This window comes from Tachysurus vachellii, chromosome 9 (genome assembly GCF_030014155.1).
Source record: "Tachysurus vachellii isolate PV-2020 chromosome 9, HZAU_Pvac_v1, whole genome shotgun sequence".
NCBI classification, from domain to species: Eukaryota; Metazoa; Chordata; class Actinopteri; order Siluriformes; family Bagridae; genus Tachysurus; species Tachysurus vachellii.
In genome coordinates, this window is record NC_083468.1 from 17,993,777 (window position 1) to 18,011,641 (window position 17,865).

The 17,865-nt window shown below is 36.8% G+C and overlaps 1 protein-coding gene across 1 annotated transcript in view; it reads right to left on the reverse strand.

Annotated features, from left to right (window-relative positions):
• Positions 1-15,781, reverse strand: part of lrriq1 (leucine-rich repeats and IQ motif containing 1) — a 32,924-nt gene extending 17,143 nt beyond the window's left edge. The window contains exons 1-15 of the mRNA XM_060878037.1: positions 15,656-15,781; positions 13,262-13,388; positions 12,998-13,100; positions 12,818-12,915; positions 12,615-12,681; positions 11,580-11,797; positions 11,407-11,481; positions 8,724-10,634; positions 8,371-8,523; positions 8,141-8,291; positions 6,940-7,133; positions 5,360-5,487; positions 5,180-5,253; positions 4,003-4,096; positions 1,528-1,698 (exon numbers count right to left, since the gene is read on the reverse strand). Of these exons, the coding sequence (XP_060734020.1) occupies positions 1,528-1,698; positions 4,003-4,096; positions 5,180-5,253; positions 5,360-5,487; positions 6,940-7,133; positions 8,141-8,291; positions 8,371-8,523; positions 8,724-10,634; positions 11,407-11,481; positions 11,580-11,797; positions 12,615-12,681; positions 12,818-12,915; positions 12,998-13,100; positions 13,262-13,387 (3,563 nt within the window). The 5' untranslated portion in view covers position 13,388; positions 15,656-15,781. The remainder of the gene's footprint in view (positions 1-1,527; positions 1,699-4,002; positions 4,097-5,179; positions 5,254-5,359; positions 5,488-6,939; positions 7,134-8,140; positions 8,292-8,370; positions 8,524-8,723; positions 10,635-11,406; positions 11,482-11,579; positions 11,798-12,614; positions 12,682-12,817; positions 12,916-12,997; positions 13,101-13,261; positions 13,389-15,655) is intronic.
• Between the last annotated feature and the right edge of the window lie 2,084 nt (positions 15,782-17,865).

The following is a 17,865-nucleotide window of genomic DNA, read 5'->3' on the forward strand; positions in this document are numbered from 1 at the left end:
CAGCCTTGGAGGGTTTTTGTCTAAAAGTGAAAAGTTTGCATTGTGCCAGTGAGATGTGAGTGTACATTACATTATAAGCATGCTTCATTAGCTTTGGCACAAACAAACCCGCTGGGTCCAATAAATTTCTTAACAACATCTTGCCTCTAAATAATAAACTGCATCTTTCTCTATGTGTGCTGCATTCACATTGATGATATTTTTCTCTATGTGTGCTGCATTCACACATCTTTAATTCTACTCTAATGATCAAAACTTACTACTGCAAAACCTCCAGACATTACTTCCTACCTTACAATGCTATGTTGTGTCTGAATTATGTCAGTTATAATTCAGATTTATTTACAATTCATTTTACTGACCATTTCCAGTCAATTTACCAGAGTGTCTATAAAACAAGAGCTTTTATATTCTGACAGTCATGCTCTTATGTTTTAATTATTCATAGTAAAGTGACTTTCTCTGCTTCTCCAACTCAAAAATGGACACCACACACTAGTCAATTATTTAAAAAAGATTCCTGTGGACTCCAATCAGCCTACGATGCTGGACTGACAAAGGAAACTGGAGTACCTAGAGGAGACCCCTGAAGCACAGGAGGAACATGCAAACACCATGTTCAAGGAAGACATGCTACCATAGACTCTTAATACACTTTAATACCCATGTGCATGCTAATAAAAAAATGCACTGATTAATTTTTTAAAGTTCCTCGATGCAAGTTTGTAAGTTCAGAGCCCACCTCTGCCCTGTGTAAATAGGATTTGCATGTTTTCCCTGGTGCCCTGCGATGGGTTGGCACTCCGTCCAGGGTGTATCCTGCCTTGATGCCCGATGACGCCTGAGATAGGCACAGGCTCCCCGTGACCCGAGGTAGTTCGGATAAGCGGTAGAAGATGAATGAATGAATGAATGAAAGTTTTCCCTGTGCTTCAGGGGTTTTCTTTGGGCACTCCTGTTTCCTCCCCCAGTCCAACCAGCCACCAGGTGTTAGCTTGATAATGAAGTTGCCTTAGATTTACACTGCAGGTTGATTAGCAGTCATGCTGTATGCTAATTGGCCAACCTGGGACAATCACAATAAGCTATTCAAATAAATCTCTCCCTTGAAGTAAATGTGATTTAAAAGATTGTGTAAAATAGGGAGTTTTTGACATCACTGAACTGAAAACCACATGAGGTATAAATTTAAATTAAATGTTCTTGAAAATAGATGTTTCTAAATCCAGTCCTGGGAATTCTTCCCTCAACAGTGTGACGTTTTCCCTGGCTGCAACATACTTGGCCCTGATCAGTAGGGGCTTAATAATGAGCCAATTTATTAAATTGGGTGTGTCGCTTTAGAAGAAACTTGGGCATGGAATCTGCAGGAACAGCGAGAACCGCTGGTCTAACATAACAGAGACTTTTCACAGTCAGCTATTAGTTAGCGTTAATTGTCAAGAAATGACTACAATTTTTACCCTAAAACACACCAAATAATCTCTATAACCTTTCTTACCACAAATGCTAGTGCTAGTCTCCTACCTGATCTCCATGCAGTGTCTCTGTAGTACTGAGTCAATCTGATGTTGGTGTGCCTGGCAGAGGGCCTGGAAGCTCCACAGCTGTGTTGAGTCTACAGAGAGTTTTCCTGAGGCGCCGGTTTGCTCTCCGTTCAGCTTTATCAAACTTGGATTTACTGCCAGAACAGAAGACCTGCATAAAAAAGATCAAACCAATGACACTGGGAAAGTGAGAAATGATTTACGCATCACTGAATTTTGTCACTGAAAACACAAATGGGATCAAACTGAAATTTTGAAAATTACCCAATCAGGATGTACATGAACTAATTTAATGATTTAACAATTTACATTAGGACAAGGTTTCTATTTTGCCTACAAATGCGAACTCCAAATATGAAAATAAAGTACATTTAAATTCCAGAGGATTAATACGACTATATCAGGGGAAAATATATTTTCATATCATATACATTCTCTCTCTCTCTCTCTCTCTCTCCACTGAAGAATATTTACATTGAGCACATGAAATCAGTTAGGAAATGGAGATGAAATGTTTAATGAGTTTGACATTTCAGACCCAGGAGAGTCCGCAGGCCGTCTGCGTGCAGAGCAAAAAGCTTTAGTCAGAGTCGGCTTCTCATGGAGAGAAACGGTGATGACACTTTTGAATTAGAAGTGAAAAGGGCTATGTTGGCTTCAGTCCACTGACGAGGCTGTCAATCACGGTGAGTTGATTTTCCTTCCCTTTTCAAAATCGGAAAACGTCAGATTCCAGACATATGTTTGTGGATGTGCTTGTGTATATACATCTATGTGTGTATAAAAAAGAGACATTTATATATACTTTAAAAAAATTGCAACAACATGTTATTTATATCATGTTCCCTATAAAGTTACTTAACAGCAACTTTGTAAGATGTGGTTTCAGTATGCTATGTAAAGTAGGTGAATTATTAATACTACAGGCTGGAATACACCTAGAACCATTAGAGTACAGTTCATTATATACCCTGTAAAGGAATCTGAAACAAAGTAAGGCACAATGTGTAGCTCATATGGATGTCAGTAGAGTTTAAGAGATGGATCGAGAATTCAGCAGAATTCACTCAGTACGACAGAGTGTGCTTAAGCTCACAGCTCCATACATATATCACTTAGTGAAAACTTCCCTGCAAACACAGGCTCATGCAGCAGTGAGATTTATGGAGGTGAAATCCCTCTCCTCTCTCTCTCTCTCTCTCTCGCTCTCGCTCTCTCTCTCTCTCTCTCTCTCTCTCTCTCTCTCTCGCTTTCTCTCTCTCTCTCGCTCTCTTTGCTCCTGCTTGTGATATCCTTTGGTGCTTTAATTTTGCTGCTGTTATCATTGGCTGGGGATTAAAAAACCCAAAGACAGCAGAGAAAACACAGAGTGTAATACCATTGTTGGCATTGAGGGTTAGACAAAGTTCATCCTAATACTGAGCATGACTTGAGTTAGTTCCCCAGCCATGCACCACATACCCACCACATACAGCAGACATGTAGACAGGATTTGATCAACATCCTAATCTTTGTTCTAGTCTTGATGTCCAAAATGAAGACATAACAGTAAAAAAGTGATTAAAAGTACAGCATATGTTAGTTGCATATATCTGATTTTTATCTGTTGTTCATGCAACCGGATAGAAATTCAATACAAACTGTTAAATACAAATGATATATCATAAATTAAGATAAAGCACAAATTACAATACTAAAAACTAAGAAAAACTATAAAACTAAAAAACTATAAAACTAAGAAAGACAACATTTGACCTACTTAACACTAACATGGCATAATTCTACACTAAAATCTACACATTTGAAAGCGTTACATTTTTCATCACACAACAAGGATTTTAATATGGATCTTTTTATTATTTTTTTTAAAGAATAAACTGACTTTGTCATGCACGACTTCAAAACTCATTATCCACCATCTTTAATTTTATGATTCACACTGTTCTGTTTATGTTCATGCGAAACATAACTGTCAGCATAGAGCTGAAAGGCATTTGCTTCACAAATATTCTTCTGCTGAGTAAATATTTTAAGAATTACAAGCACTTAAGTCCACGTGCAGATAGATGTCACCGGGTAATCCAATAACTGCCCCACTGATACACTAGCTAGCCCAGTGATCCAGCCCGGAAACTCTGTGTTAAAGTGGAATGTTTATTCTCCTCGCCTTGCCTGATCCATCTCGAGCAGTGTGTCTGTATGCACATTACACTCTCGCTCTGGGACATGCTTAAAATGTTAGTATCTTTCCCTGGAATGTAGACATAGTTGTGTCTGCCAGTCCAAGACAAACTTTTCACTACGACAGGAGGTGGTGTTTCCCTTCTTATTTATTAAAAAGCTCCCTGACCAATCTCATCTTTACCACCATAATGTCATGTTGGAGGTGTGTGGGAAGTTGCTAACATGAGGTGTATCCATTTGTTTAGTCAATAACACACAGTATGTTTCTTACCTGCAGTTATTCTCCTGCTGTACAGGATTGTCAGTTATGCTAAGCTCCTGAAGATGAGTGCATCCCTGAAGACTCATACAAATGTTCCTCAGCTCTAGAAGAGAGGTAAAGATGTTAGTATTTCTCCCTCACAGCAGATATAATGACACCTAATCTTATCATAGATACAAATCTATTCTGTAGCCATGCTTTGCAAATATTCTCTGTTTATTTAGAAATCAAACTGAGCTACTCTCAGATTGTAGGATTTAATGAATCACTTGCTTACACCAAACCAAGATAAGATATAAAAATTGTGTGATTAGTGTTAATTCGGAGGAAATAAATCAAATGTAAGGTGAATGAGGACATGTTATGATATATTTTCCCGACAAAAGTATCATAAAATGCTTGCTGAGACAATATGTAGAATGCACAATAAAAATTGTAAACAAGTTTACATTATCACCTAGAGCTATAGAGTTAGACATATAAAAGCTGCATTTAAATGTCTTTTTAAAATAAAAGTAAATATGGAAGGAATGAGTGTGCTCTTGTAGGAAAAGAATCAATTAAAGAATTATATTCCAATAGCAGTATGTCCTGAAGTGTATTATACCTCTTATGCCACAATAATTTGCCAAGAATTAAAATTTTTTATTTAGTAAAGAATAACATGTCATACTTTTTGTCCATTTATAGCTACACTCAATCATATGGAATATCTACTAAACATGTTTTTAACTTATTGTATAGCAGCTATGAACATTCATTCCCTCACCAGTCTCTCTTTTGATTTTTCTTTGAGGTAAGACAAAAAAAAAGGTTTTTCCTGAATAGTTTCTCACAATAGAAAACTGTTCGAAATGAAATGAAAATCTGTTATTTCACCCATTAATTTTACAGTTTATTTGTTAAATACCAGTATGTAGATTTATTTGTTTGTTTGCTGATTTATTGATTTATTATCTCAGTAATTGAGTTACTTAGTTAGTTGTTATTGGGCTTACACAAATCCATGATGATTTGAAATGATAGCATATTAAAACATGATCATTAATATAATCCAGTTCTTTTCCTGGTGCTAGAGTTGTTCTCTTATAGAACATCAGTGAACACCTTATGACCATCCAGATTGGAGAATTTATCAGCACTGTATTATAAAGAAAGAAAATCATTTGTATAGTTGTTTTCCTACCTGAAAGACAGTTGTGACTGACATTAAGTGTCTTCAGGGAAAGCAGGTCCACTAGCAGTGGTAGCTGGGTGATACTAAGGAAAACAACCAATATAGTCAGTGATGAAATTGAAAATAAACTACACAGAAATGAATCACATAAGCTAGACAGCATTAATTCTACATCTACAGAGCACCCACCTGTTCTGAGGCACAGACAGACAGCGCAGCAGAGGCAGCCAGCAGCTATCCAGGCCATGCAGAGAGCAGATGCTGTTATCATCCAGATACAGCTCCCTCAACAGGACATGGTTCTTAAGCACGGGCATCTATGCCAGAGAAAGAAAAATTTAAAAAATAAATAAAAAACTGCCAAAATACCATCCTCACCATGTCAGGCATTAAATGTCCCATGAGCTGAGGAACACAAGCTTCACCCTAAATATGAAACCATAATACCACATTTCTGAGCACTGAGCCAGACAGTGGAAATCTAATTAAAGTGACTGTAGACGCTAATAGGAGGTGAATGGATGAGCCGTTTTTAATGTGCGGATGATGTAAACAATAGTTGTCATCAGTAGGGCTCTGTCTTTCCACAGATCTGACTCTGGTGATTAAAAGGACATCACGTATATATGTACGTCTATTTAATTCTGGAAAACTCTACACAGAGCTCCTTCATGTGGTTGTTCGCCTCATTTTAATGAAGCGAGACACAAAAAAGCACAGTGAAACAACATTTACATCAGTTAAAAGGCCATTCAGAATAATGAGATGTCACTAAATATTACTGGTTGTATTGAACTTGCTTGTGAGAAAGGAGTTCCTGATTTTCCCTCTTTATTGTGAGATTTACAGTATATCCCTATACGATTACATGTCATTATTATTTAAGGAATACAATCTGTAGTTTTAGACTTTGGTCTGTAAAGGGTTTAATCTCTCATAGGTTGCTTTGTTTTTAAAGACCCATGGTGAACAGAGCCAAACATCCATCCTGAGGCATTTTGTGAGAGATCAGAATAAGGCATTAAGATTAGAATATAGCAGAGCATTGATTTAAAATGCATCACAGACAACAGTATGACAATAATAGTGTTAAATCAAGTACAGTGATAAAAAAGAGGGATGCGGTATTGAATCACACATTATTTTCCATTGTCTTTCATTGAATCTATTCTTCTTCAGTATTTATTTCATTTGCAATGTAAACTATTTTGCGTGAACTATTTTTCATTCATTACAACTGAGACCAAACAAATCAGTCGCTAAGAGCAGGCAGATTTTAATTACAGGTGATCACATATGAAGCTCATGTGGCATAGCTCATACTAGACAAGCTGAATGTGTTTATACGTTCGACTTCAGTAAATAATTCACATTTAGAATATATTTGCTCGTTTGCCTGAAGCCTTTATCCAAAGCCACTTACAACTGAGAAGGGATGCAAATGAGCAGCTGAGGATTAAGAGTCTTGCTCAACTATTTCAGCTTTGCAGTGCTGGGATTTGAACTCACAACCTTCTGATCAGTGCTTCCCAACACTTTTATTCTGATCAGGGTTGCTGTGGTTGAAACTACACCAGAAAAAAGGAACTTTTCTGGTGAATAATCTAACTATCACATCATGTCAGATGCCCTGCTTGTGTTCATATGGTGACATGGTTGCACTAGTATCATTTTAATATAGATTCTATAATAGAGAATCAGTATTGTATAATACAATCAGTTTTGTTTGTTTGTTGTCTGATGTGATTAGTTTGTTAATGGCTGTGAACCTCTGTCAGGCTGTTTCCCCTCAGGTCCAGTGTGTTGAGCAGTGCACAGTTCTCCAGGCCTTCCACATGGCTAAGGTGGTTATACGAACAATCCAGATGCAAAAGCGTGAAAGCTTCACCAAGTCCTCTCGTGCTGATCAACTGGTTATGATCAACTGTGAGTCGGTGAAGGTTTTTCAGAGATCCCAGACCACCTGACAGAAAAAACACACCATTCATATAGGAAAGAACAAGAAGAAATCTTAACAGAATCTGATTTCAGACATAGAGAAGTGAAAGTAAATATGATTTAAGAGCATTTAACCTTTTGCATAATGGATATTCATAGCTACTGAATACAGAAACACATATGGATCCAGTTTGAATGCTCAGCTGGAGCAAAGACAGTGTACAATAATAGAACGATGCTGCCATCTAGTTGTTCACAAAAAGAAAAAACAAAAACAATCAGAAATGAAATTTATTCAGCAGCAACCTTGACACAGGATATAGTGTTTAAATATGAGCATTACAGATGTTAAAATTAGCCAAACATCTCGTTCGGTTTTTGTCTTTTAGAAGACTTTAATCCATTGTGTTTTGTTTAGTTTTTAAAAAAATGGTAAATAGAAAAATTAAAAAAATATATTTTTCCAACAAAATTCTACTATATACATTAAAATAATATCATACTTTACTTAATATAGTTATTATTTCTATTTGGATTCGGAATTAGCGAGGTGAAACTAAAATAAAACAAATGACAAGCTGAAACAAAACTCCTATCATATTACTTCCATGTTATTTGCACATAAACATCAATTCATATGGGTAACACAGTTAATGCTCAAAAATTGAAATGTATATCTTTAAGGTGAAAAATGGGCTGGTTCAATGGGACATCTATTGTTAAGTAGTGAAAAAGATGTATAATATAATATAGTATAATATAGACTGAAACCCAGTAGGCCATGTGAGTAAGGTAAGGCTAGATAAGGTGAGGTTTTTCTGGTGCACTTCTGGTGCAATCTGAATATTTGGCATTTGTTTCAGATATGTTTAATCTTATTTGAGATGCAATAAAACTGATCTATAATATTAGTTGCACCACCCACTTCTATACTTTACTATGGTAACCTGTAGTAGGAACTTCATAGTACAGCGACTAGTCATAAAACCGCTGTAAGTGTGAATGTAGCTTTAGTTACGTAGCATCACTTACTGATGCGGGAGATGATGTTGTGGGAAAGCTGAAGCACAGTCAGGTTCATAGCATCATCCAGACCATGGATGCTCGTAAGCTGATTCCTTCCCAACAGCAGGACCTCAAGTCTGGCCAGACCCCCACAGTCAACATATGTGATATTGTTTTCCTTTATGAACAAAAGGAGGATTTAATAAAAAAAAGTGCTTGTACAACCACAACAGGCATTCGATAGCCCTGGTGCATACCTGTAAGTCAATATGCTGAAGCGCAGTACACTGATTAAGTCCATCCAGGGCCTGAAGTCTGCATCGCCTGAGCGTCAGACTCTGTAGTCTAGTACACTCAGACAGTGTGGACAGACTGCAGCCAGATAAATCCTCCAGAGTTACTGAAGTCACCTGGTGTGGTGTCGAGAGAAGATTTCATTTATACGGTTGTTCAGGATTTTATTACAGTATTACAATGTTTGTGTCATTAGTAAATATTTTACGTAAGGGAGATAAATAAAAGTGAGCAAAATGAACTAATTTCCACCATAGTGATGTTTCTTGCTCAATTCAGATTGGTCAGAAGGTGTTGATTAAGTTTCTGCAGCTACCTGATTAAGAGAGCTCCAGGGTCCAGACTTGAGTACAGTGTCAACAGGTAAAGGTAGCAGGCTTTGTCCTGAAGCTCTCCTGTGCCCCATCCTCCTAGGTGGAGCACCGAGTCCCTTTCTCTTGTTCTGCATGGAGAGCTTGGACCAGGGAGTGCAGTTCATCATCCAGGCTAATCTCTTCTGCTCAGTGCTGTCAGACAGACATGCAGAGCTCAAGTCATCCAGAACACACTGTGGCTCTCTGGTGTCTGTGACATTCTTCCCTTCAGATGGATTCACTGTTATGCTGCTGTTACCAGAGTGCAGGATTGATTCTGGAAAAAAGCTGTGCTGCTCGTCTTGCCCAGATCTAGAGGACAGAGTCCTGGCCAAGACACTTTTGGACACACTGACTGACTGAGAAAGACAGAGCTGGGATTCATTATCAACACATTTCTCATCTTTTCCACATTTTGTAGTTTTCTCGCTCTCCTCGTCAGTCTCTTGATTTTCTCTCTCAGTCTCAAGTCTATTTACATTGTCCTTAATCGCATTTCTATTTCTTTCCTCCATATTCTCTCCATCTTCATTTGTTTTCAATAATCTTTCCTCTCCTTTTATCTCCTTCTGCTTTAGTTTCTTTCTCTGTCCTTCCTGTATTTGCTCATGTTCACTCTCTTTATCTTGCACTTTTTGCTTTAATCTAATCTTTTCTACCAGTCTTAATTCTTTCAGCCTATTCTGCTTTTCCTCCTCCTCTTTTCTTTTTATTCTGGCCTCAGTTCCCTTTTCTTCTTCCTCTTCTTTTCTTTTCTTTTCCCCCTCTACCCTCCTCCTATCCATATTTTTCTGTTTCTCTTCATCATTTCTTTTTCTTCCATCTTCTTTTCTTCTTGCTTCTACCACAGCTTTTCTTTCCTTCTCCTCCTCCATCTGTACATTCCTCTTTTCCTCAATCCTGATTGCCATACTTTTCTGCTTTTCTTCTTCTTTTCTTTCCCTTTCATCCTCAACCCTCTTTGCTTCTTCTACTTCTTTTCTTTTCCTCTCCTCCTCCATGCTCTTCTCTTCCATCATTTTCTGTGTTTTAGTTTCAATTCTTTTCATTTCAGCTTCTTTTTCTTCTTCTTTTTTTGTCTTCTCCTCATCCTCCTGTACTTTTCTCCTTACCTCCTCCGCTCTCCTCTCTTCTATCATTACAGTCAATTCATCATCTTTTCTTTTTAGTTCATCCACAGTCCTTTGTGATTTTTCCCTTTCTTTACTTTTCTTTTCCTCGTCCTCCTGTACTTTTTTCCTTTTGTCCTCCACTCTCCTCTTTTCTGTCTCTTCTGGTGATTCCACATCCTCTTTTCTTTTTATTTTATCGTGAATCATTTTTGCTTTTTCATCTTCTTTAATTTTCTTCCCCTTGTTCTCCTGTACTTTTCTCATTTCATCTTCTACTATCATCTGTTCCATCCTTTTCTGCTTCTCCTCCTTCTTTATTTTCCTTTCATCCTCTATGCTCTTTGCTTCCTCCTTTTCTTTTCTTCTCTGCTCCTCCAGCATGCACTCTCTCTCCAGGCGATGGTGCTCCTGTTGCTTGGCTCTCTCGTACTCGGCTCTTCTCCTCTCTGCCTCATCTCGGTGACGCTGTTCCTCCTCCTCCACCCGCCTTCTCTCCTTCTCCCACTCCATCTTCATCCTTTCCTCCCTCTCTCTCCTCTTTTCCCTTTCTATCCTCTCCTCCAGTCTCCTCCTCTCCTCGTCTCTCTTCTTGTTCAGCTCTATTTTGCTCCAGCGACGCACCAGGGTCCCTCTGAAAGCTGCCTGTAACATCGTGGCTGCTGCAGTACACCGTGCCTCTGATCTCCTCCGCTCCTCCTGCTGTATTTCCTCAAAAACCCGTCTCTCCTCTGCTATCTGTTCTTCTAATCTCTTGATCAGCTCCTGACACAGATACATACACAATAATATTGTGACAAACTATTCAAGTAGTCTGTGTATACATTTAATATAACAGTGTGTTGAAAAGATATGGCTGTTTTCATTCAGGAATCTTGTGAAGGAGAGAACTATAGCCGTGTATATATATGAGTGGATACTGTAAAAGCAAATATGTGCAGAACATGGAGGATTTTTCTGAAGAGAAGGAGGCAGTTAAACTGCTCAGGAAAACAAAAGCTGCTCATGAACCAATACAACAAAACATAAAAGCAGTCACTGTTATTCTAGGAACCAACAGGCAGAATTACAGATCAAACATACTGTATGTAAACTTTCGAACTGGTCAATTTGTGAAAATTTCGTTATTAAGTCTTCTGGACTATATGCTAACATCTGTTATGTGGAATAGCTTATTCAGATCAGTATTAAAAAAACAAAACAATGCTATGTTGTTATCCGTCTTTTTTATTTATTTGGTAACAATTTGCAAATTTTGACAGGTGTATGTAAATGTAAGGTCGCAACTCTATACATCACCATTTCCTCATCATTTGACAGACACCTTTATCCAGAATGACAGATTTATGCACTTAGATCTCCTTTCACAAACTGTGCATTTGGGGGTTAATGGCCTAGCTCTGGGACCCAGAAGGGGCAGGGTTGTGGACCTGAGATTTGAACCTAAAACCTTCCAATCAGTAATCCAATGCTTTAACCACTACGCTACCACATTCAGAAACACAAATAAACTTTTTTCTGTTAAAAGGTAACTCACCTGCTGGTTGGCCATTTCGAGTGGAAGACTTTGGGTTATTTCATTATCTCCTTCAACAGGATCTAAATATTTAAACTGTAAATAAATAATAAAAAGCTATTTTAAACAGAGTTTTAATTCTTTCACCAAAAGTATTTAGGGATGTCTTGCAGATCCTTATCAGATAAAAGTACCTGATTTGCAGCCCTGGTCCTCATTAGTTCCTCATTTAAGTGCTCACTTCTGCGCCTCATCTTCTCTTTCTCTTCTCTTTCTGATTTCAGACGCTGCTCCCTCTCAGCCTCGAGCTCGGCCAGCTTCTGCTCTTCCTCCTGCCTCAGTCGCTCCTCCAGCCTTCTCCATTCAAACCTGAGCTGTCTTTCAGTATCCTTGTGTGTGTCATATTCAGTTTCTGTAATCAACAAATACATTCATGTGTAAAAAAAAAAAATACCGGTAGAAATAACAGCTGATATATTTCAGTAACCTATTTTTGAAGATTTCATTTTGAAGATTATTTAATGCATTTTTAATTGCCTCAGCTGTATATACCTTACACATCTGCACTACCTTACACACCTCAGACTCACAGTATAATATATATGACATTCGTATAACTCACATTCACACCTTAGCCACCCAATTACTCGTATGTTGAATTACAATGTAACTGTGTGTTTTTGTCTGTCTGTGCAATTTCAGTAAATAATCTTATTTTGTTAAGAATATGTCCGTTTGCCCTTGTGTGCTTTTTGAACATCTTGTTCCAATGTTGGTTCCCTTTTGTTGTCGTTAATACATCCAATCTTCTGAGAAGACTTTCCACTAAATTTTGGAATGTAGATGATGTGGTCATTCAGCTACAGAAGCATTAGTGAGGTCAGGCACTATGGCACTGATGTCAGAGGATAAGGCCTGGGGCACGGTTATTTGCCGTTAAGTTGGGTTGAGGTGCAACCCACTTAATTTCTTCCAGTCTAACTTTGGCAAACCATGTCTTCATAGTTTTTGCTTTATGCACAGGGGCATTGTCATGCCAGAACAGGTTTAGGAAACTTAGTTCTATATATGAAAGGAAATCTTCTATAATCTGCTAAACCACAGGCGTATTGTCTCTCTCTCTCTCTCTCTCTCTCTCTCTCTCTCTCTCTCCCTCTCTCCCTCTGTCTCCCTCTCTCTCTCTGTCTCTCTGTCTCTCTCTCTCTTTTACTACCATCAGACAAACCAACCATAATCTCCATTCAGGTTGTGAGTTTCACACAGCGGGCCTAGTTCCTCTTCAATCTCAGACATTATCTGTAAAAAAGAAAACCACAAACATATACATATATTTATAAAATCTCTTTTGTTTGAAATCACATCAAGGAAAATACATCCAGGCCCAATACATCCAGACCACTAAGACACAGCAAGACAATAAACCATGACTTACTCTTTCCTTCAGCTTTAATGGATCCTCATCAGAATTAGAGTCTAGTTCATTCAAAAGTTCAGCATGCTGACTTGGGCTGATCTCGTTGCACACGATCTCTGCACAGAAATAGATATATAAATTAATCTGTGACAGCAGCTAAAAATTGATTTTTTTTTTCATGATAAAATCAGATCTCACCAAGATCATCATTATCTTCAAGGATGAGTTGCTCAAAAGTCTTCACTCTGTTTCTCGCAGCTTTAAAGTAAACGAGCACTGAGTCAGGAAGATCATTCGTTAACTGTAGTTTGAAAAGAACAAAGAAAGGAGAAAAACAGATAGAAATGTGAGGAATGAGACAAAGTGAGGAATGAGACAACCAGATAAACATAACTAAAAAAAAGATAGTTTTAACCTAATGCAATTCCACATTACACTCCAGGTAAACACACACAAACAAACCTTTTCATTAGATGCAGTGAAATCATCCTCAATGTCCGTGTCACTGTCGGAGCCCACATCAGAGAAATTCACACTCATCTTCTCCAGCTCTTCTTCTATAACATTTTCAATATCGTGTGCATCCATCCTAAACAGAGTAACATTAATTCAAGTCTGTTTATGTATTTAACACCATCGAGTCTTACCTTGGATTACTAGCACTAGGCATGGAGAACACGAGTAATTGTACTTTTCTAGCATCTATCTTTTTCTATTATTTTGTTGCATGTCAAATCAAGTCAAGAAGCTTTTATTGTCCTTTCAATAATATATAGCTGGTGCAGTGGAATGAAACAACGCTCCTCCAGGACCATGGTGCATAAAATAACAAAGAAAAAAGTACAAAGTATAATCACAGTTCAACATGTCCAAACAGTCTGAGAATACAAAACAACAGTATAATACACTACAATATACCACACTACAGTACAGCAGTGTACAGAGATCAGCGCTAACCAGTATTCTGTATAGTGCAAGTGAGGATATTTTGGTTGTGATCATAAGACAGATTTGTAGCAGCATTAAAAAAGTGGTGTGTAAATCTTTCTAAATACTCATTACAAATCTCAAAGCTCTCTTCATTCAACCAATCATTCTAATCAATCTAATCATGTAGAAAAACACTATAAAGAACTGCAGCATTTTATTCTTTAACATCATCTTGTCATGCGGCACAAAATAGTTGGGCTTTAATTGGTGTGTGTTTGCATTTTGTTATTGGTTGTGATTATCAAACTCATCACTGCTCTCTCTATGCTATGGCTGAACTGCCACCTCTGGACTTGTGACGATGCTCAAGCTATTAATGTTTCATTTATAAAGCCATATGTAGCCATTTATTTTTATCCTTAATACCTTATTATGGAACAATATACAGGAAGACTTTCAGGAAATTACTGTGCTCAAAAGTTGAATTTATGGCACTTGTAAATAAATTTAAGTATAGACATGTTGGAAGGTGTTTCTGTGGGTATTTAATTGCATATTACTCTGTATTTTTATTTTCAATGTATTTATTTATTTTATTTTTTTTCCTTTTTAGGTTTTTCTTTTTGATGTTGTGCCAGGTCACTCTTGTAAAAGAGATTTAATATCAATGAGCTTTTATCCTCGTTAAATCAAGCTTACTAACTAATTAATTTAAGCCGATAAGCCGCTAGACAATAGTGTTGAACTTGGGTACAGTTAAGTTTGTCAGAACTCAACATATTTCATGTTACCAACCATATCCTGTGTCAATTATTGTAGATCTACTTAGTTTCCATAGGATGTCTTTTCAAAATTATAACTAAGAGACTACAAAGAGAACAAAAGAGATTTATTTCATTTTTTCTTTTTTCTATATCAGATTTTCAGTGGGTCAAAAGTTACAGTCAGATTTAGGTCAGGGTTTTGTGATGCCCACTCCAACATTTACGCTTTTTTATTTTTAAGCCATTTTGGTACATTATCAATGTCATGTTAGAAGACTCAGATGTAAATAACTTTTTACAGTTGCACCAATACTTGTAGACGATCCTCCTGACACCTATTTTCTGAAGCAGTTCTTTTTCTAGCAGAAAAAGCCCTAAGGATGCTGCCACCCCCGTGCTTCACAGCTTCCTAAGGAGGAACTCAACTTGTAAAGACCCACAATTTTATAGGCAATGGCTCTTAAGATACAGACAAATGCACACAAGCAGTTTACATTTATAGCATGTAGCAGACACCCTTATACAAAGCAACATACATTTTATACAACTGAGCAATTAAGGGTTAAGGGCCTTGCTCAGGGGCCCAGCAGTGGCAGCCTGGTGGACCTGGGAATCGAACTCACAACCTTACAATGGGTGGTCCAGCATCTTAACCACTAAGCTACCACATCAACATCTGGATCCCTCACTAGCAGTTATCTCCTAGTTATAAAAATTTGAATTCACTAAAATAGACAACGCCAATTTCTGGTATTTTGCACATTGTTTGAAGAGACAGGAACTTGGTGTATGTACACTTCTGACCCAATGGCATTCTGAAAGCTCTAATAAATGTCTCTGTCTCTCTAATTATTATTTTAATATAAAACCTGATTTGAAGAGATGCCATAATTGACTAGTCAGAAGAAAGGTGGAGTAATAGGAAAGGTTTAACTGGTAGAAAAAATGATCTTCTCAGAGGACAGGAGTTAAGGCTGAATTCCAAATAAACTCGTCACCCCTACATTAGTGCACTTCATAGTTCATCTCATAAAGGCTTTTAAACTACATGTACTGTAGTGCACTAAGTGACCAATCAGGACCCGTTTGCTATTGAGCTACATGGAGCTCTACAGCTCATTAAGATTCATTGCGTTACACATGAGCAAAATATTTTAAATACCTTTCATCTTATAACCTTCGTCGCTGACTTGAAATCCAGATGTTTTACATTTATTTAAGGTTAAATGCCTTAAAGTGAAGCTCGAGCCAGTGCGCTACGAATGTTCGTGGCGCTGAAGAGTTGCGGTTGCTATAGAAACCAAAAGTACAGGGAGGTGTGAGGGACAAAAGACGCGTTTAAAGCGTTTTCGGAATGTTCTGTAATCTTTCGGGGCTAAACACAAAACACAGAGAGTAATGCGCATTTCCTTAGGATACTCCTGCTAGCACACTCCACAATTATATAAGTAGTATATCCATAAGTATATGGATAAGCAATGTTTTTAGATATATAATGTGGTGGGAAGGGCCGGCCCAAGGGGCAATGGGGCCCCAGGCGAGACCATGAAAATGGGCCCCACTGGTGTATACAGTAAATACTGGACTAAAAAAGTGGACTAAGAAATTTCAGCATTGCCCCTATTTATAAATAAGAAAGGACACATGTTAAATAAAGTCTGTAATAAAATTGTGTTATAAAATAATAACATGATTTTATGCCTAAAATACAATGTCAAATTGAAGGGTACATTATGGACATGGATATTAATACAGAATAATTACTATATGGTGAAATAGTATTCTGTATACTGTTTTTGAACCTTACTATAGTACATTTTTTTTTTAGTATCTAAGAATTTTACCACAGTATACTATAGTAAATGATATTGTATAATAGTCTTTTTTTCATGTGGGTTCATTTTTAGGGTGATGGACATTTTTTATGTTTTTAAATGGGCGACAGAAGTCACACATTATTATGTGTATTATTATTATTATTATTATTATTATTATTATTATTATTATTATTATTATTATTATTATTCACAGTGCTGTCCAACGCCGTTCATTTTTCTTATCATAGCCCATTCCTTATAGGTGATGTCTCTCCTATACTTCACCACCATTCTCTTTATTACATTCTTTTTGCCTTCATCAACATTTTACCACAGTCTAAGCTTTTGTATAGAATTACTTTTTGGAAATTTTGATTCTGTAATCACCATAGTAGCTCTGAATGAGTGGCAATAAGGAGCTATACTTGCTCCTAATATATATAATATTGTGAAAATAAGCTGCCATGTATTCACATTCTAGGTATATTTTCAGTATGACTAACAACAGAGGCAGTACAGACTCTACAGTACAGACAGAATTTTGATTCCAATATAAAGGTCATAAGACGTATAGTGACCTATTACACTATAGGTAGTGAAACTGCTATTTTAGTTCATTTCATTTTCATTTTTGCTCACTGTTTATATATGCAAGAAGTCAAGTTTTTCTGATGTAACTTCTGGGTAAGATCGCATAATGTGGGGCTCTAAAAAAAGAGGAACACTTCTCTTTTCTTACAGACATCTTCTATGTTGTAAGTGCGTACACATCAAATTTTCGGCTAAAATAATGATCACTTACAAATACTTATGTATTCCTACATTTTGTATTCACATAACAATAGAAATTACTTAATTCAATTAATAATTTCAAATTATTATTATAATTAGCATTATCACATCAACACTGACGATTTTCTAAAAATCAATTGTGCATTATTCACTGTTTTAAGCAAAGATTTTAGTGTGAAGAAGGTTTTGTTTTTCTTGTAGTTCCAATTATGTAATTATTTTGTCTTATTGTACACACTGCTTATCCCCAACAATACAAATTTCACTTTTATGTTATCTGAATGACTGTAAATCTACAGTATTCTCTGTTACTTTACCTGACTTTCCCAATAATCTTTGTACTGGCATCACTCCATGTTTTTGGTATTGCACCACTTTCCATATTTTTCTTAGGTTTACAGTTACATGTCTGTGAATCCCTTCAGGACTGCCACCTTTATGTATGGTTCAGATCCCCTGACTAAGTTAAATCTTGTAATACAAGATCATTATGCAGAATTTCTTGCCTTAACTTTTTGCATAGCTTTGAATTTAGAGCAATTCTATTAAGAAAAGTTATTACATTATTAAAGATTCTATTATACTTTACTTGGCATTTACAATGTATTTTATAGAACATTAATAAATAATAAAAATATAAAAAAGATATGTGGCTAAAATATGTGCAGTTTTTTTATACGCATTTCTATAAATAAAAATAATCTCTATTTTATGGATGGGTGTTGTTTGGTCTTAAGTGTCTGGTTTATCCTGCTTCCCTGCT